The 20509-nt window shown below is 43.5% G+C and overlaps 1 protein-coding gene across 1 annotated transcript; it reads left to right on the top strand.

Annotated features, from left to right (window-relative positions):
• The first annotated feature begins 15209 nt into the window (after positions 1-15209).
• LOC123411341 (malate dehydrogenase [NADP] 1, chloroplastic-like) lies at positions 15210-20195 on the top strand. Its single transcript, XM_045104272.1, has 14 exons — positions 15210-15428; positions 15543-15639; positions 16008-16094; positions 16524-16608; positions 18011-18192; positions 18508-18578; positions 18662-18752; positions 18849-18923; positions 19002-19103; positions 19192-19314; positions 19396-19464; positions 19559-19627; positions 19767-19820; positions 19921-20195. Exons 1-14 carry the CDS (start codon positions 15286-15288, stop codon positions 19972-19974), a joined length of 1302 nt encoding a protein of 433 aa, XP_044960207.1. The 5' UTR covers positions 15210-15285; the 3' UTR covers positions 19975-20195.
• Positions 20196-20509: the final 314 nt, after the last annotated feature.

The raw sequence follows: 20509 nt of genomic DNA on the forward strand, positions 1-20509 counted from the left end.
ATGAAGGATCCACACCTTCCCTTTTCTTGTGAGTTAAATGATCATAGAACCTTGGCTTCTTATGCTAATGGTATATAGAAGAGTTTGTTGCTTTTATGTGTGCTTATGAAATTGAGGCTCTGTTTAAAAGGTGTGATGATAATGATGATGCTCCTTACCGATCTGAAAATTTGGCTATGCTTTGTTATTGTTATATTAATTATGAATATAATTCCCATATTGAACGATTTTAGGAGAAATCCTATGCTGCCCAAGAAGAGACTATTATTTTGCAGGAAACTATGGAAGAAGAAAATGCTGAAACTGTGAGCTCATTAGATGAAAAAGATGACGAGGAGAGCGAAGAACAAAAGGAGGAAGAGCGGACTAGCTACCCGTGCCCACCTTCTAATGAGAGTAACTCTTCAACTCATACATTGTTTAATTTCCCTCCGTTCTTACCGAAGGATGAATGCTATGATCCCTTGGATTCGTTTGAAATATCCCTTTTTGATGAACTTGATGCTTGCTATGCTTGTGGCCATGATGCCAATATGAATAATGCTTATGAAGATGAGCTAGCTATAGTTCCTTATGTTACACATGATGATTTTGATGAATATAATATGCATGTGCTTGCTTCTACTACTTGCAATCATTGTGAGAGAGGAACTACATCTCCACCTCTCTATGTTTCCAATACGATAAAATTGCAAGAAACTGCTTGTTCTATGTATTGGCCTTTACTTGGTGTGCATGAATTGTTCTTTTATGACATGCCAATGCATAGGAAGAGAGTTAGACTTCGTCATTGCATGATATATGTTACCTTGTGCTCACTACTAAATTTCAAATCATTGCTAATTAAAATTGGCTTTGATATACCTTGGGATCTGGGTGGATCCATTACTTGAGCACTTTATGCCTAGCTTAATGGCTTTAAAGAAAGCGCTGCCTGGGAGACAACCCGGAAGTTTTAGAGAGTCATTTATTTCTGTTGAGTGCTTTTATTTATTTTAAAAACAAAAAAAATATAGAGGGGAACTTCAAACTTTTTCAAAAAGAGAAGTGATTGAAAGGTGATACATTGTGGAAGTGAGGGTCGACCTTGAACACTAGTGTTCATGCTCATGGAAACAATGTAGAATTTTTCATGGAAGTTTCTCACAAAAATAATTATCCCCTTGTACAATTCCTTTGTGTTTTTTAAAAATAATGTGCCAAGTAAAGCCTTTACGATTAATTTGGGTGATAGTTGTTTGATCACGCTAAGAAAAGAAAGAAACTTTCTGCTCACGAAATTAATTTTCATTTTTATTATGGAAGAGATTTTGAGTTGATTCGTTTTGCTGCTGATTGATATACAAATTTTCTAGACGTTCGTAATTGTTCAGATTTTTTGAGATATCAGAGGTATACGGAATATACATATTGCTACAGACTGTTCTGTTTTTATATATTCTGTTTTCTATGCATTGTTCTCTTATTCTGATGAATCTATGGGTAGTATCGGGGGTATGAACCATGGTGAAGTTGGATTATAGTAGATATAATGTTAATATGAATTTAGAATGAGTTAACAACAGTACTTTAAGTGGTGATTTATTTTATTATACTAACGGATCTCACGAAGTTTTGTTGAGTTTTGTGTGATTGAAGTTTTCAAGTTTTGGGTGAGAGCGCGATGGATGAAGGAATAAGGAGAGGCAAGAGCCTAAGCTTGGGGATGCCGCACCCCAAGGTAATATTCAAGGAAGACTCAAGCGTCTAAGCTTGGGGATGCCTCGGAAGGCATCCCCTCTTTCGTCTACAATCTATCGGTAATTTTACTCGGAGCTATATTTTAATTCGTCACATGATATGTGCAAATGCTTGGAGCGTCTTTTGTGTTTATTTTTCCTTTTTCTTTTATGCACCATGCTGGTATGAGATAGTCATTCGTTGTCTTTATAGAATGTTTCTTGTGCTTCACTTATATCTTTTGAAGTTTGGATTGCCTGTTTCCCTACACATAGAAAACCGCCATTTGTAGAATGCTCTTTTGCTTCACTTATATTTGTTAGAGCGGGGCATATATTTTGTAGAAAGAATTAAACTCTCATGCTTCACTTATACCTATTTAGAGAGTTAACAAGAGTTGGCCATTCACATGGTTAGTCATAAAACCCTACATAAAACTTGTAGATCACTGAATATGATATGTTTGATTCCTTGCAATAGTTTTGCGACATTATTATGTGATATTAGAGTCATGCTAGTGAGTAATTGTGTATTCGTAGAAATACTTGTGTTAAGGTTTTTGATTCCCGTAGCATGCATGTATGGTGAACCGTTATGTGATGAAGTGGGAGCATGATTTATTTATTGATTGCCATCCTTTGTGTGGAGGTCGGGATCGCGCGATGGTTAACTCCTACCGACCTTTCCCCTAGGAGCATGCGTGTAGTACCTTGTTTCGATGACTAATAGACTTTTGCAATAAGTATGTGAGTTCTTTATGACTAATGTTGAGTCCATGGATTATATGCACTCTCATCCTTCCACCATTCTAGCCTCTCTAGTACCGCGCAACTTTCTCCGGTGCATTACACCCACCATATAGCCTCCCTCAAAACAGCCACCATACATACCTATTATGGCATTTTCATAGCCATTCCAAGGTATATTGCCATGCAACTACCACCGTTCCGTCTCATGACATGTGCCACCACTTCCATATTGCCATTGAATGATCGTAAGATAGCTAGCATGATATTTCCATGGCTTGTCCGTTTTTTTATGTCATTGCTATGCTAGATCATTGTCACGGTACACTACCGAAGGCATTTCATATAGAGTCATCATTGCTCCAAGTATTGAGTTGTAAGTGTGATGATCATTATTAATAGAGCATTGTCCCATGTGAGGAAATAAAAGAGGCCAGCGAAGCCCATTTATAAAAAAGAGGCCAAAGATGCCCACCAAAATAAATATATATATATATATATAAAGAAGCCAAAGAGCCCACAGAAAAATGAGAGAAAAGAGAGAAGGGACAATTGCTACTATCCTCTTTCCACACTTGTGCTTCAAATAGCACTATGATCTTCATGACAGAGAGTCTCCTATGTTGTCACTTCCATATACTAGTGGGAAATTTTCATTATATAACTTGGCTTGTATATTCCAATGATGGGCTTCCTCAAAATTGCCCTAGGTCTTCGTGAGCAAGCAAGTTGGGTGCACACCCACTAGGTTCTTTTGTGAGCTTTCATACACTTATAAGCTCTAGTGCATCCGTTGCATGGCAATCCCTACTCACTCACATTGATATCTATTGATGGGCTTCTCCATAGCCCGTTGATACACCTAGTTGATGTGAGACTATCTCCTCCTTTTTGTCTTCTCCACAACCACCATATTCTATTCCACCTATAGTGCTATGTCCATGGCTCACGCTCATGTATTGCGTGAAAGTTGAAAAGGTTTGAGAACACTAAAGTATGAAACAATTGCTTGGCTAAAACCGGGGTTGTGCATGATTTAAATACGTTGTGTGGGGAAGATGGAGCATAGCCAGACTATATGATTTTGCAGGGATAACTTTCTTTGGCCATGATATTTTGAGAAGACATGATTTCTTTGTTAGTATGCTTGAAATATTATTGTCTTTATGTCAAATGATAGACTATTGCTTTGAATCACTCGTGTTTTAGTATTCATGCCATGATTAGATTATATGATCAAGATTATGCTAGGTAGCATTCCACATTAAAAATTATCTTTTTTATCATTTACCTACTCGAGGACGAGCAGGAATTAAGCTTGGGGATGCTGATACGTCTCCGTCCTATCTATAATATTTGATTGTTTCATGCCAATATTCTACAACGTTCATATACTTTTGGCAACTTTTTATACTATTTTTGGGACTAACATATTGATCTAGTGCCCAGTGCCAGTTCCTGTTTGTTGCATGTTTTTTGTTTCGCAGAATATCCATACCAAATGAAGTCCAAACGTAATAAAAACTTACAGGGATTTTTTTTGGAAAATTTATGATTTTTGGGAAGAAGAATCAACGTGAGGCAATGCACGGAGGGCCCACAAGCCCTGTAGCCGCCACCAGGAGGTACGGTGGCGGCTAGCAGGCTTGTGTCCACTCCTTAAGGCGGTTGGAGCCCTTCTTTCGCCGCAAGAAAGATAATATCCGGAAGAAAATCGTGTTAAAATTTCAGCCCAATCGGAGTTGCGGATCTCCGGGCATTTAAGAAACGGTGAAACGCAGAATCTGGGAGCGCAGAAACAGAAGGACACAGAGAGAGAGAGAGATCCAATCTTGGAGGGGCTCTCTCCCCTCCACCGCCATGGATACCATGGACCAGAGGGGAAACCCTTCTCCCATCTAGGGAGGAGGTCAAGGAAGAAGAAGAAGTAGGGGGGCTCTCTCCCCCTCTCTCCTGGCGGCGCCGGAACGCTGCCCGGGACATCATCATGTGACGGCGATCTACACCAACACCTCCGTCATCTTCACCAACATCTCCATCATCTTCCCCCATCTATATTCAGCGGTTCACTCTCCCGCAACCCGCTGTACCCTCTACTTGAACATGGTGCTTTATGCTACATATTATTATCCAATGATGTGTTACTATTCTATGATGTCTGAGTAGATTATCGTTGTCCTATCGGTGATTGATGAATTGCTATGGTTGGTTTAATTTGCTTGTGGTTATGTTGCTGTCCTTTGGTGCCCATCATATGATAGCGCGCGTGGATCACACCATAGGGTAAGTTGTATGTTGATAGGACTATGTATTGGCAGGCTAGAGTGACAGAAGCTTCAAACCTAGCATAGAAATTGATACATATGGGATTGAAGGGGGACCAATATATCTTATTGCTATGGTTGGGTTTTACCTTAATGAACGTTAGTAGTTGCGGATGCTTGCTAATAGTTCCAATCATAAGTGCATAGAAATCCAAGTAAGGGATGACATGCTAGTCGAGGCCTCTCCCACATGATACTTGCTATCGATCTAGTAACGTAGTCAATTTCTTAGGGACAATTCCTCAACTCCTAGCACCACTTTTCCACACTCGTTAGACACTCATATTTGTTTCTTTTTCTAACCAGCCCCTAGTTTTATTTACGTGTTCTTTACTTTCTTGCAAGCCTTTCCTATCCCTCCTTCAAAGTACTTCTAGTTTCATATTTGTTCTAGGTAAAGCGAACGTAAAGTGTGTGTAGAGTTGTATCGGTGGTCGATAGAACTTGAGGGAATATTTGTCCTACCTTTAGCTCCTCGTTGGGTTCGACACTCTTACTTCTCGAGAAAGGCTACAATTGATCCCCTATACTTGTGGGTTATCAATCATGGGCTGCCCGAAGTGTCCCATTAGTGAATTATCACGGGGGTCCTCGGCCCGACCCATTGGTCAGGAGACAGCGTGGTGAGTACCCCCTAGTTCAGGACACCGTCGGTACCCACGTGAACCGGTCTTCAAGTTGAGGATGACCCTCACTTCTTCTGAATGGTTCTTTGTCTTCGGTCATCGGTCTTGAAAACTGGTTCAACAAATCTTCCCATATTTGATCTTGAGGATCACCGATCTATCCAAAGAGTTCATACGTCGGGCATCCAAGGAGCCCTTTAAGTTTTTGGCCTTTATCAATGCCTTGTTATTTTTTACGCTACACCTCGGGTTTGAAGTATTTCCCGTGCACCGTTATCCTCTTGCGTCCCAGCTCCAACACTGAACTGTATCTGAGGTGTGCTTTTGCAACCGAGCTCCAATGCTGGTCGGCATCCGAGGTGTCATAGACTACCTCGGCCTCTGAAAATTTGAAGGAGTTCACTCGAGCTTGAATGCCGGAATAGTCTTTTATGGATCCAGCCATCCGCATCCGAACTATATGTGGGACTGCTTCTGAGGTGGTGCACCACCTCGGTCTCAGACTATTTTTTGCAGTATCTATTTCCGATTGGTGTAAATTATTTACTACCGATATGTATAGACACTAGATCTCAAGGTTTGTGTTGGTCTAAAACCCAAGATGCACCTGAAGGATAAAAATAAAACCGCTAATCCCACTAGCCCCCAAGACACATGTCGATTCGTGAAATCGGTGTGAGGATCAATTCCTTACTTGGCAACATACTTTAGGAATGAAAGCGCAATGTGAAGTATCCCTAAGACTCATATTGCACTCGTTGTGTACATTTTGACAACGCTGAGGTGCAGATCGGCGAAAAAGATGACGAACTACGTGTCAGAAAAGATTTTCTGGTTGGTGTAATTTATTCTCTGACAAGCTATATAACTAGTAGGCCCCGAGACTTGGGTTGCGCAACATGGCCGACCCTAGGATCATATCTCCTCGGGAGCTATTTCACCCATTAAGTGCATTTAGACAACACCAAGGTGGAGCTCGGCAGGGAAGATGCCATACTGTAGGTCAGAAAAAAAATCTCCGAGCAGAACCACCACACAGAACACCTCGAATAAGAGGATGTCGTGGCTCCTGAAAGGAAAAACATATAAATAGGTTAAAGTTCCCATGAGTTCGTCAATACCTAAAAACTATAGCAAAAACATCACGTTCTGAACTAAATCAAGTTTATTTCATGTGTGAAGTAGCTTACGAGACTCAGGTTGGGTGCAGCCGACCGGCCTAAGGATCGAATCTCCTCAGAAACCATATTGCACTTTAAATTTGTTGCATTGAATAAGCAATGCAGTAGCCCCCGAGCCTTAATTTGCTCACGGGTGGTCAAATTAAGGCTCGATATTTGTTTGACACAAACTTTCTTACGTCTGACACAATTTAAGTGTAATAATTCTATGTATCCAAGTACCTTACATCATTAATGCTTGAATCCGCATTGTACAATACTTTGTTGACCGACCATCGGCTTCAACCTTCACGACTAGTAGACAAGGAGTGTTTGTCCTACTTTATAAAGCCTTTATAAGGGCAACGATTTATGGCAAACAAGGAAATGTGGCCATACGGTTTTATTAACAAAGATACGCGGAGAGATTACTTATTTAACGTAAAAAACATCTTTTGGGGAAAATAGTTCATTTATAAGTTACTTTTCCTATGATATCATGTTAGACCATGATCTTGAAACCTCAACTCCAATCAATGTTGGAGGAAAATATTGAGAATTTAGTTCGGGGAATGTTCACGAGCTCTGTGTTCTTAAATGAACCGATATTTTCACTTCCGTCATTGCCGACCAATCATATTCTTAAGATGTCTAGCTTTCGGCTTCACCCAATCTCAGGTACTAACCCGGACGACCCCGGAAGTAACAATCACAGAGGTGCTCCCTTTACCTCCTAGCCGAACAATCGGGAACGTAGGGGGTAAGCACAGGAGCCAGGCAATCGAGCTTGGCCAAAATCTGAAAATTGATGCATATTTATGGCTTTATAATGATGATTATGGAAGGCACCACTCGCATATTGAATACAAATCCTTTTATACTATATGTTATCTTGACTCCATTGCGACTATTTGTAATATGAAAGTGGCCCATCATCGGCTTCCACCCCTTTGTAGATACTACGTAGGGTGTTTCCGTACTAACAAGACAACCCTTAGTCGATGTCTCGGTGCCCAGAGGCGGTTGTGTTTAGTGGCAACGAAGCAATCAAATATTCATGCTTTTTAAATTTCACTTAGTCATAGGAACTTTTAAGTAGGAAGCCAAGTTACTAGCCCCCGGTTAGTGTTCGACATCAGCTGAGCTTAATCCATTAACACTTCGGCCAATTTATGTAAGGCCCGTGGGATAACCTCTATCGCTCTATAGTTTGACAGAGTCATTGGGTCACTCCCAGCTCACGCGCATTGTGACAGTCAATTTTTGGCTTTCTCCACTGAGGTACTTGACCAGTCAAATCGGAAGTACAATCGCAGTGGTTCTCCCTTTGCACACCTAGCCGAACAAAGCGGAATATAGGAGGCAATCATAGGAGCTGGGAAACCCAACTATTGATCGAAGAAACAATTCAAAACTGATGCATATATATACAGCAATATCCAAGAAACCGAGGTGCAGGTCGGCACGAAAGATGCCGAACTACGGGTCGGTAAATATTTCCCCGGATGAATTATTACCTAGGGCACCTCGTTGAAGAGGATGCCCGGCCTCTTAAAAGAAAAACATAAAAGTAGTTTAATGGTGTCTAAAGCACGACAAACAAAAAAACTTTAGCAAAAACTTTACGTCTGAACTAAATCAAGTTTCTTGGTGCCAATCTGAAAATTGGTCTTAGAATTAGTTTGTGCTTCCGTCATGCTTTAACATGACACATCCAATCTCAAGATTTCAAGCGGGTCAGCCTTCGGCTTCAACTTCCATATCCCGAAGGCGGAGTGTTTTTCCGAGGCCAATTTAGCAAACTAAACTCCAGCGACCGCACATTGGAGTCGAGATAGGAGCAGTAGAAAAAGACTTTGCAATGACAAAAAAGAAAACATTTACTATAAAATGGCTCATATAAATTTTTAAGAGTCCAGGTAACATGGGTAAAGGAAGTGTTTTTAACAAACAACGTTCTTAACAAGCTAAGTTTTTAACAAACAACTTTTGTGTTTAACATAAATATAATGACTGGCTGAACCGGACAAAAATTAAAAATTGAAAATAACTTGAGCATGAAAGCGACTTGGCTGGTTAATGTGCTCGATGTTGATGACGAGTTTTGAGCTTGTGGAGGGTCAGGGTCCCAGCCCCTAAGCCTCTCACGAGGTAGCCGATGAAGAGCTCGGCTGGATGAAGTGACAACACAACACTTCGAAAGTGCCGAGTCGAAACCCGCGGTCGAGCTGAGGAGACAGAATAGTTCAGCAGTGTGACGGCAAAGCCCCCATGTTAGTCGACCATGTCGATGATGCAATTGGGTTGACGGAGGCGTGATGACAACGTCGACGCACTGATGTGACTGTGTAACACGGTCGGAGACGATCACGTGTGCACATAAAATAGTGCAAGCCAAAAATAATATCAAATAATAAAAAACCTTTACTTAATTAACTTAAGTGAAGTAAATAATTAGAAAAATATGCCTGAGTGTGGAGGTGCCCGAGCGAAGAGATCGGCTTGATGAAGTTGCGATGCGGCACGATTGATGTGGCGAGGCGAAACCCTTAGTCCAGCCTTGGTGACGAAGTTGGTCAACCGATGACGCCGAAGTCCCCGCGGGAGGTTGATGAAGAGATGACGAAGCCCCCGATCTAGCCGAGGTGACGTAGTAGTCTAGTAAGGTGGCGCTAGAGCCCCCTTGCCAGCTGATGTGTCGAAGTAGGTCGGCGTGTTAAACGTCAGCTTGAAGAAGCGACGGCGCTGCGATGCCGACGTAGGTCGGAATCTGTGACACGATCAAGGCTAGCTTGAAGAAGCAATGGCGCGTCCGACCGATGCAACCCGTGGGTGACAAGATTCTCTAGAGATAATTTGGCCCCCGCAATGCCGAACTCTTGGTTGGATCGCCGAGGTGTTGATCCGATGAGATTAACCTTGGCTCGACGAAGCGATGATGTGTCTAGTGCAGGTCAACAGCCGTGGAGCAACGTTGTCGGGCTGGTTTGACACCAGCGCAATGGTGAAAATTGCCTTGAAAAAGACTTAAAATTTATGGGCATGTGTTTCAGAACAACACATAAGACCTTAAACAATTTCTTCAAAACGGATGTCCAAACCCCCGTTCATGAAGAAAGATGAAATTGGGTCTGATTCATTTTCACGAAGAAAACAAATCCAAAATTCGTTGTACTCGTTGCACGTTTCCCAATGTTTGGACGGTCGGATCATACTGAAATTTTGAGGGGTGGTCCATAAAGGAATTCCGCAGTTGATGAATGATGGGATTTGCCAACGGATGTACGAGTTGTATACTGGACTCCTCGCCCTAAACTCCTCCAGATTCCTGTCCGAATTTGACAGGCTCCGGTATATCGGAAATTACCAGAGATTCCTCTATAGGAACGCGATGAAATTTTGCAGGGTTCTTGTAGATACAATTTTGCACAATTCCACCGAAGAAATCGTCAATGCGACTCTCGAGGAAACGGGGACGACAAACACACATTCGCTGTCCAGGAAAAACTGCAATCAATCTGCAAACGAACCATCAAATCTTCTGCTGATCATAGCGTGGAACTCTCAATGATAGCACCAATGTCGGCATCAAAACCGGCGAATCTCGGGTAGGGGGTTTCGAGCTGTGGACCTTGGATCGAAGAGTAACAAGGGACGAAGGAGACGATGTTCACCCAGGTTCGAGCCCTCTTGATGGAGGTAAACCCTACGTCCTACTCTTTTTGTACTGATGATGGATTATTGAGTATATAGTTAATCCACCTCGAGATCATATGTTGTGGTCTAAACCCTAAGAGTAAAGATCATATAAACATGAAATAGTCTATTGACTAGCCTGGCCTCGGTTTATATAATGCATCGTAGGCCTAGGATAAAAAGATTCCTTGCCGGCTACATCGATGTAGAGGAGTCCTTGTCTTGATCACCAAGTGTTATGGAATCTCCCTTGTATACATCATGGGCTGCACGAAGTGGCCCATTAGTGAATTACACGGGGGTCCTCGGCCTGATCCACTATTCCGGAGACGACGTGTTGAGTACCCCCTAGTTCAGGACATCGTCATCCGACTCATAAGTCGAAGTCTTCGAATGCACGTGCACAGTGATCCTAGAGATTAATGCTCACTGAACATATCGTCTTACACAAATTATGACCATTATGGTCAAGTCTTACATAAAGAGGGCCATGAAGGTCAAACACCAAAGAGAAATTCGCAAAGGAAATCTTCAACGATAGAATGGATCCATGCCATTTGCCTTAACCCTATAGGCATTCTGACTAGGAAGCGGCCTAATTTGCATGATCATCACCAAGGTACTCTTCTCCATATTCATGTTCTTCCATGTGTGGCCAATTAAATTACCAGTGGCAAGTTAATAAGTACTTTGAATGTTCTCGCAAGCAACCCATGTTTGGAATAAGGTACAACCATGCATGATATAGCATTAAGTAGGAAGTCTTGCGGCAAGCTAATTTTGAGTGCAATGACATGTCCTATCAACTTGTAAAGCATGTATCGTGAGGTTACGAGTATCCATATGAACAGGTTACAAATACTAATATAAACAAAGTTTGGAAGAACTCCAGTTGATCATCACACTGAGTCATCCGAGTCAATTCATGTATCTCCTTTCCACACACACACAACAAGTTTTATAAACCAATAGGCTTAGCCCAAGAGCGGTCATCCAACTATCCTTGACCGTGGACATGGCTATTCGAATAGTTTTACACTCTGCAGAGGTTGCACACTTTACCCACAAGACTCGGGGGACTTTCGTGTCAAACCACGACTCGCGATACATTTCATACCCGAGGTAAGCACTCGGACAATGCCTTTACCTTGACAACACTAAACAAAGATTCCACTATTTGGTACCCAGCCCTCACGATGTACATCGCAAGTTCAATCCCTGAGAGGACCAACGGTGTCCCTGGTGTCTTTGAAAAGAACCATAGTCATCCTTCCCGGCATGACACCATATCGAGAGTGACCACGCCACTCCCTCCACTAGTAATGAGGCCTGTCTGCTAGCGTTGACAAAGGTAATCAGCAAATCCACGTGCCATAAGGGTATCGTGGTGGTATATGTAAGGTTGGAGTAACGGTCGCAACTTAGACCAATCCGTCTTCCAAAACAACACACTCGCTTGCCTCGGTACACCACTTCTTTATTAAGTGGTTAATTAGATCAACATCTCCCTCGGGTATTAGTGGCACCCGACGGGTTTTTCAAAAAGTCTATGGGAATACTTTTGTTTCCAACACAATGCATATTTACGCCCCACTTACGTAGCATCTAATAGCATCCTATCTGCGTCCCGCCCACATAACTCTAAATAGAATAAAGAGTCATGGCAATGCAAGTATCAATGAGGAAAGCAACGAAGGCAACTCACTGGCTGCTTTCGTGGCTCAACAAAGTCTTTGGGGTCTTCGAAAGCTTCTGGTTAAACTTATCCGTCAATAATGTAATATATCGTCGCAATATAAAGGGAAAGAATAAGGCCACGATAAATACAGGGAAAATAAATCACTTGTAAAAATGGCTTAACTCATTTTTGTAAAATACTAAAGTGAAAACTAAAAATACCATAATTCCTAATTGTTGTTTTTCGAGTGCCAAAACAGAGAAAAGGATTTAAACAATGGGTTTAAATAGGGTTTCAATTAACAAATCTAGAGAGAAGTTTATTTAACATGCAAGAAAAATATTGTAAGAATTTAGGAGTTGGAATTATTGGATTTGGATAAATATTCTAGTTTCTGGAATTTTTGGAAAATACTGCTAGAAAGAAAAATAAAACGACCCAAAGGGCGGCTTGGCTAAAACAAACCCAGATGGGCTGGCCCAGAGGGGAGCCATCTTGGGGCAAATTGGTGCCCCGCGCTTGCGAGGTTTAAACCTAACGGGTGGCCCCTGAAGTCAATGAGAGGGGTTGTCATCAACCTCCGACCATGGAGGTGGGGTCAGGGACGTGGTTGCACTCACCCGTACAGCGAGGCCAACTGAGGATGGGGATGGAGTCAGGGCGATGTCGCACTTCGGGAGGGGGGTGGAGTCATCGGGGATGTCTGGGTCACCGACAATGAGTGGAAGTAGCGGCGAGGTTTCGGGTGAGGTCGCCCTGGCCGATTCCGACCGCAACCTGCATGGGAGAGGAAATGCAAAGGCTCAGGGGGGCAAGGGACGACCGTAGGAGAAGAAAGGAGGGTCGAAGAAGGGTTGTACCGTGAGATCGACGGTGAGCCAAGGCAGAGGTGCTCCGGTTTGACCCACGCGCAGGGTCTCTGGAAGATGGATTGGGTGATGCGGGCAAACGATTAGAGGTGGCAGTGGGCGATAGGGTGGAAAGGGGGCCCAGAATAGCCTCTTATAGGTTGGTGCTGGTGCACCGTGGGCGGGGTTCACGGGAGTCCGCTGCAATGGTCGTGGACGTCATGGGAGGGCTCGGTATCGCCAATGGGGTGCTTGTGGATATGGACTACGACTAGAGGGAGGGAGAGAGCGCGGGGGAGTGTCCTGTTGTTTGTGCGTTTGAAGCCGCCCGTTGACCGAGCCGGCGGCGCAGTCACATGCGAGAGGGGTGAGACAGAGAGAGGAAGGAGGGGGTCGGTAGCATTGACGTTTGCAGACGCCAAGGGTGTGCCAGGCACAAGACCCTGCTTCCTGACGCTCTCGGGGCCTTGGAATGGGAGCTGCTAGAGTGCGGGTTGACACTGTAGCACGCTCTGGAGCATGCATTTGGCATCCCAGGGCATGCCTCATCCACCCTGGTCGTGTCTAACCTTGTCTCTTAGCTCTTGGGGGTTTTGGAGATGATGTGGGCAGCTAGGACGGTAAGGCAAGGTAGAGGTAATCGAATTTGAAGTAGAAGAGGAGCTGTCCTTGGCTGACCAGGGAGGTAAAAATGGAGTTTTCACCCATAAATCATTGATCTGAGGCTTTGAAACTTTTACCACAGGTAGATGGTGAGTAGGAAAGGCTGTGGTAAAATTTTGAGGTGAAGGAGAATAGTGGAAGGTGTGAAACGAGTAGCTTTTGGAATTCACCAGGAGGTGTTTCATGCTGGTTTGGGCATGATAATTGTTTCCCCATGCTATGAGATTTAACACGAGTAAATGGTAGATAACAATGAGATTGATCACTAAGTTTGAGCTTATTTGAAGAAAGTTGCCAATGTAACTCTGCCAAACCCTAGAAATCCATAGAAATAGGTTTCCTTAGATATAGCCATGCTAATCTATTGCCCTTGATGCACCACTTTATGTGGTGGCATCATTAGGGTAATATATCATGCCCACAAAGTTTGGGATCAAAAGCAGGCAGTTGGCAATGTAGAGTTGCTCAAATTTAGTTTTGGACAAATAGGGTTTTGGGGCACTTTGATCAACCAAAACAATTTGGATTGAGGTGAATCTTTGCAATATCATCACATATGGCATATGTGACCTGCTGGAATTTTCATGGATTTATTTGACAATATTTCTTATAGAAATATTTCAAATATTTGAAAATGTCCACAAAGGGTTTTGGAGGGTTTTGTCCAACATTTTAAACATGACCATGTGTTGAAACTCTTATATATGGAAAATATATGCTAGTGAGTTTTCCTAAATTTTCTTAGATATTTTGTAAACAAAAAGTAATTTTCACCTATAAAAGACCATTTCTGGCTTCGGAAAAAGGCATTCAAATGAAATACAAAAATAACTTTTAAAATAATATTTTTTATGGTTTTGGAAAGTCTTAGAGATGATGGGTTCCAAATAAAATCTCCCGGGCAAAATATTCACCCTAATTTGAGGACTTGCAGTACAAACCTTAATTCAATGATTTTTAAAAACCTAAATTGAATAAATGCTTTTTGACCAAAATAATATTTTAAAAAATAGTTTTATATCTTATACACATGACATGATCATTGAGCAAGGATTTGAATCAAGAGTTGAGTTTTGAGAGTAGGAGCATTTTTATGAACTAAAACACAAGCAAGCAAACAAGCAAATAGCAATCAGCTCAAACATTCACACGCATGCAAAAAGTTTTAATTGATCCAAACTTTTGAACTTATAATTATAGCAAAGTGATACAGACATAGGGTATGACAGTCGTTCTTTAACCCTCGTATACAGACCAAATATGAAAAGGATATGGAGATGTCCGGACAGTTCTTCAGGAAGGATGCCATCCGAGGTCATCTTTTTTCTTTTTTATTCTAATTCTTTATATATCTCTTCATCCTCATCACTCACATGCATTTGTCTGAATAATTTGAAGAGGATATTGGAGACATGATTGCATAAATAAATAAATAAAAGTTCAAAACAATGATCACGTTCGCAAACACTTGAGATCAAAATTAGCCAATCTTGGTTTTAGATGCTCTTCCCAGTAACGGCTAAAATTCAACCCGAGAAATAATAACGAAATACAAAGCATAGTTAATCTGAGCTGTTGATTGGACGCTGACATGGCCGTGCAAGACAAGCGTACCGAGCCCAAACCACGTACACGTGGTACATCATCCATCCACTCAGTACGGTCGTACTGTCGCTGTCGCGCCACGTATCATGGTTGGCGGCCGTTGAACGCACTATATAAGTACCGCACACCCAAGGGGCAAGGGCTAATCCAAATCGTTGGCGCTCTAAATAATCTCCTCCACTGACTCCCCTCCCCTGCCTATCCACTCTGCTCCACCGCCATGGATTTCTCCTCCCTAGCGAGGCCGCAAGCGCTCCGCTGTGGCTCGACGGGTGCCCTCGGCGCCCACGCCGCTCGACGCCGCTCCGCCCAGCTGCTCTGCCCGCGCCGACCCACATTCCGCTGCTCCGTCGAGGCAGCCAAGTGAGTGCACGCCAAACCCCGTACTGCTACCCAGCCTGATCGATCCTCCCGCGAGCTGCAACGAGCATGGGATCTGAGGAGCGCGCTTTTGTTTTCATGCGTCTGCACCGCCAGGCAGCAGGTGCAGGGGACGCTAGCCGCGGAGGCGGCGGCGGAGGCGGCGCGCAACGAATGCTTCGGGGTCTTCTGCACCACCTACGATCTCGAGGCGGTGAGTCGTCCTCACTGCTCTCCCTCCACGTGTTCGTTGAAATGATCGGCTGGTGTCTGGCTGGGTTGGTGCGCGCTCGGAGGATTCCGCTGGAAGCGTTGCTGGTACCGGGACTGCGATGTTACGCCCCGAATCCATCTTCTCGATTGTGGCTGGGATTTGGTCATGGCTTTTGAACTGAGAGAAGAAAGTGGCTTCTTCTTTTTTTGTGACGCTGCAGAGTTTAATTGTGATGAAGCCGTATCACTGCTTGATCATTTACACTCCCTGATGACTCGATTGATTAATGGATATTCATAATTGAATGTGCTTAACTGATACAGAGCTGTTCATATTAATCTGTGCTCCTCCTGTCAAACGGAACGCAGGATGAAAAGACCAAGTCCTGGAAGAAATTAGTGAACGTTTCTGTGTCAGGTGCGGCTGGGATGATATCGAACCATCTGCTGTTCAAAGTAAGTTGCACCGAGTAATAAAAACATTGTCTTCATCCAATTTATTCAAATTTTGTCTATGTAGAGGTGTTGACCCTGTCAATAATTCTCCTCCTTTTATTGAAAATGCATAGACAAGAATGGCACAGTAACAGTCACAATATACTCATTTACCAGATCCAAGTGCAGTATATTGATAGTGCCAAGTACTGCCTAGTGATAATTCTACTGTTGCCACTAGGAGTACAGAGTCATGTTTGTATTTTTGCCAACACGACAACCGAAGCTACCTGCTATGCACATAACTGATTAGTACTTTCCTTTCTGCTGATGTATCATCTTTGTGCTTAATTACAATGCGAGTGACCATATTCTTGTCTTGAAATTTTGCACCTGGCACATCAGAAACGTATAGTAGTATTGACCATTTATTCCTCTAAACTTTTGCAGCTTGCCTCCGGTGAGGTTTTTGGACAGGACCAACCAATAGCACTTAAGTTATTGGGCTCAGAAAGATCACTACAAGCACTAGAAGGTAGCTTCGCTAACTTGTTTTCCTTGACATTTCAGAAGCAACACAGATCCATCTTAATTTGCTTTTTTTTTTTGGAAAAGGAGGTTAAACCCCCGGCCTCTGCATCAATCGATGCATACAGCCATCTTTATTAATTATTCAACATAGGTCTAACAAGGAACATACTCAAACCATCCGAAGCCACCACTCACACATACAAAACTCGATAATGTGGAGTGCTCTCACTCCCCATATCTAAAACCAGAGCTGTCACCGATCCATCCACATAACGTATCGGAACCCATAGCCGGTGCAGCAGACCTAAACCGTATACCACATGCACATGTTTTAGACGCCACCATCATCATCGGACCGCTGACCCATCTTCAGGAGAGAGATCTGTATCATCCTTGTCAGTCCGTCCATCCGTAGACGTCACCACGGCCAACAGCGCCACCGCCCCGCGCTCGTCAGTCCAGACGCAAAGATTCTGGAAAAGATCTGTCGTGCGTAGCACCTGCCGACCAGGCATGACACACCGTAGCACCTGTCGGCCAGGCATGACTTGACATCTCCACCGAAAGCTCCGTGCAAGATGAAGCCGGTCCACCTCCTGCCTCTGTCTTCCAGCTCTGCTCCACAGACGATGCTCCCAAGAAAGAAAACGACACCGTAGTACCGGCATCGTCCGATCTGGAAGACCAGATCCTAGGGTTTCCCCCGAAGCAGCACGAGTGGGTCGACAGTAGTTACACGACGATGCCTTCATCAAGGTAACGACACATAACGCCGCCATCGTCTGCCATCAGCTGGATTTTCACCAGCAACTATGTCTTCCCGACTCATAGCCGGAACTAGATGGCGGATCTCGAGATCTGACCATCCAGCCTCAGACCGACCCCTTCGACGGAGGAGATGACCACCACCGCCGGCCGCACGCTTCACAGCCAGAGAGGACCTTAGCACGGAGGGCGGGCCGCCACCCCATCCCAACTCGCCGGACGAGCTGTCAGATCCGCAACCCGTCAGCTGAACCACCACCCGGCACCACCACGGCACCAAGCAGGAGGAACGCAGCAAAGGCCCCTCCAGGACGTGCAGCAAGGAGCCGAGCCTCCCTCCATCCCAGCACCACCGTCCGCGCCGGCCGCAGCGTTAGAGGGTCCAGATTGGGTCCCCACGGGCGCCACAACCATGACCGCTCGCCCGCAGCGGTGCTCCCACCGCCGCGACCAGATCCTGCGCCACGCGCCGGAGACCTCCTCCACCGCGAGCCAGGACGCCGCCCCGATATTGCTACATAATACACATTTTAAACTGCACTCCCAATTCCAATATTGCTGTACTCCCAGGTATAAATGAATTACTGAGACAGAGGAATATCGCCCTTCTTCCTAATGCTTTCTTATAATTACAACTGCAGGTGTAGCTATGGAACTGGAGGATTCATTGTATCCATTGCTAAGGGAAGTCAGCATCGGGGTAGATCCTTATGTGATCTTCGAAGATGCAGATTGGGCCCTTCTAATTGGGGCCAAACCCAGAGGACCGGGAGTGGAGCGAGCTGCCTTACTAGATATCAATGGTCAAATCTTCGCTGAACAGGTTTCCTTTTGCATTCTTTTCCATATTAACTGTCAAGTATACTGTCATAAAATCGTAAGAACCCATTCTGTAAAGAGACAGATTATTTTTCTTTGTAAGAAATATATCTCAAACTTTGACATTTAACTAAGCGGTTCCTTAGATACAAAATGTGCCCTGACCTCTTGCATATTCGATGGAGGGGGAACTATGGGATTCCTTAGCATGAAACCTGCTAAAAAACTTGAACAGAAATCTAATTTTAACAGATATGTGAGTACACAAGTGATCACAGAATAGTTGTTTGTTATTGGCTGAAATTTTGAATTGTCTCAGGGGAAAGCACTTAACGCTGTGGCATCTCGGAATGTGAAAGTCATAGTTGTTGGGAACCCCTGTAACACTAAGTATGGACAGGTTTCTTGGTTGCTAAGTGTGTTATTGATTTATGCTATTATCATGTTTGACTTGGAGTATATGCTTCTTGTAGTGCTTTGATCTGCTTGAAAAATGCGCCCAGCTTACCAGCAAAGAACTTTCATGCATTGACAAGGTTGGATGAAAATAGAGCCAAGTGTCAGGTACTTGATGTTGAATCTTAATTATTTCTGATATGTTTCTGTTATTTTATTTCAACAAATGACAAGACTAATCTGTCATTCACAATGCTTTTGCAGCTAGCATTAAAAGCTGGTGTGTTTTATGACAAAATATCAAATATGACTATTTGGGGAAACCATTCAACAACTCAGGTGAAGATATGATTACAAACATGCCTACTCAGTCGGTAGCGCTTTGGAGTACTGATTTGATGATTTGCACCTGAGTAGGTTCCTGATTTCTTGAATGCCAAAATTAATGGGAGGCCAGTAAAAGAAGTCATCGAAGATACAAAGTGGCTAGAAGAGGATTTCACTATAACTGTTCAAAAGGTACACGCTGTTCCACATTCATCTGCAATTCATCTATCATTTGGGACAACTAAGAGAATATTGTGTATTCATTCCAATGGCTATGCAGCGTGGAGGTGTGCTCATCCAAAAGTGGGGCAGATCTTCAGCTGCATCAACCGCTGTTTCCATCGTCGATGCAATGAGGTCCCTCGTAACTCCTACGCCGGAAGGAGACTGGTTCTCTACAGGGGTAATGTTTTCTACTATAGGATTGTTCATTGTTTCTTTTGTTTTGATGTACCACTGAAGCAAAGGCGATGCCAAACAATAGGTTTATACGACCGGAAATCCTTATGGCATAGTAGATGATATCGTATTCAGTATGCCGTGCAGATCAAAGGTAAGATTTCAAACTGAAATCCTCATTAGTACTTTTCTTCCCTATAGGAGTGTTATACAAGATGGCAATTTGCACTATGACATTATTCATATAGGGCGATGGCGACTATGAACTAGTTAAAGATGTGGCAATGGACGATTTTCTCTGGGGCCGGATCAAAAAGGTACTACTGAGTTGTAGGAATAATCGTTGATAATATGCATTATATTTTTTTTTCAAAACGGAGGTACAAGATTTGCCTCATCTATTAAATAAGGAGAGAATAGAGTGAAGCTGAATTGATCATCTAATAATTCCTTCAGAGTGAAGCTGAACTGATCGCTGAGAAAAGATGTGTTGCCCATCTTACAGGGGAGGTAAGCGATGTTGAAAAGTACTTGGGCTCTTGTTGAAGTGAAGGGCAAATGATGCTACAGAAATTACTAATGTCGCATCTGTTGTGTTGTTGCAATGTAGGGTAATGCATTTTGTGATCTTCCTGGGGATACAATGCTTCCTGGAGAGATGTAGTGCTACTGCTATGGACGATACTAGCAATCTGCCAATTGCTACCAAGATGTCATGTTATTATTAGAAGGATCACAGTGTTCCCAACACCAACAGGAAGAAGGATAGTTGAGAGATGCGACTGCTTGCAGGCTGCAGCAGCTATTTATCTTGTGTGTATTTAATAAGCACGCAGACATTTGTTGTGCACTAATAATATATAAAGCAAAAGATTTTCATAAAAAGGGCAAAAAGCCATATGGACCAGAGTGTTACATTGAGGTTTACTTAGGCATCTCTGGAAAATAGACAGCTAAGAGCATCTACAGCCGGACTTGACAAATCTGACCCCTCAAACGCCCGCGAACGCGTCCGCGGACACTGACTGTGGTCACGCCTTAAATTATGCATTCTACAACCGGACACCTCAAATTAAAACCTCAAATCCAGCTTGTCCAGTTCTATCGTGCCCATGTCCGGCGGCCGGCTGCGCCCCTCGTAGCGTCGGTCCGGTTGCCTGCGAGGGAGAGTAGGATATGGGACACTAGCCGACTCACGG

The sequence above is a fragment of the Hordeum vulgare genome, chromosome 7H, assembly GCF_904849725.1.
Source record: "Hordeum vulgare subsp. vulgare chromosome 7H, MorexV3_pseudomolecules_assembly, whole genome shotgun sequence".
In the NCBI taxonomy this organism is placed as follows: domain Eukaryota; kingdom Viridiplantae; phylum Streptophyta; class Magnoliopsida; order Poales; family Poaceae; genus Hordeum; species Hordeum vulgare.

Excerpts from the sequence above, each read along its gene's own strand:
- LOC123411341 (XM_045104272.1), top strand. The coding sequence starts at position 15,286 with ATGGATTTCTCCTCCCTAGCGAGGCCGCAAGCGCTCCGCTGTGGCTCG. Across the intron at positions 16,609-18,010 it reads ATCACTACAAGCACTAGAAG|GTGTAGCTATGGAACTGGAG; the intron begins GTAGCTTCGCTA and ends TTACAACTGCAG. Across the intron at positions 18,753-18,848 it reads AAAATAGAGCCAAGTGTCAG|CTAGCATTAAAAGCTGGTGT; the intron begins GTACTTGATGTT and ends ATGCTTTTGCAG.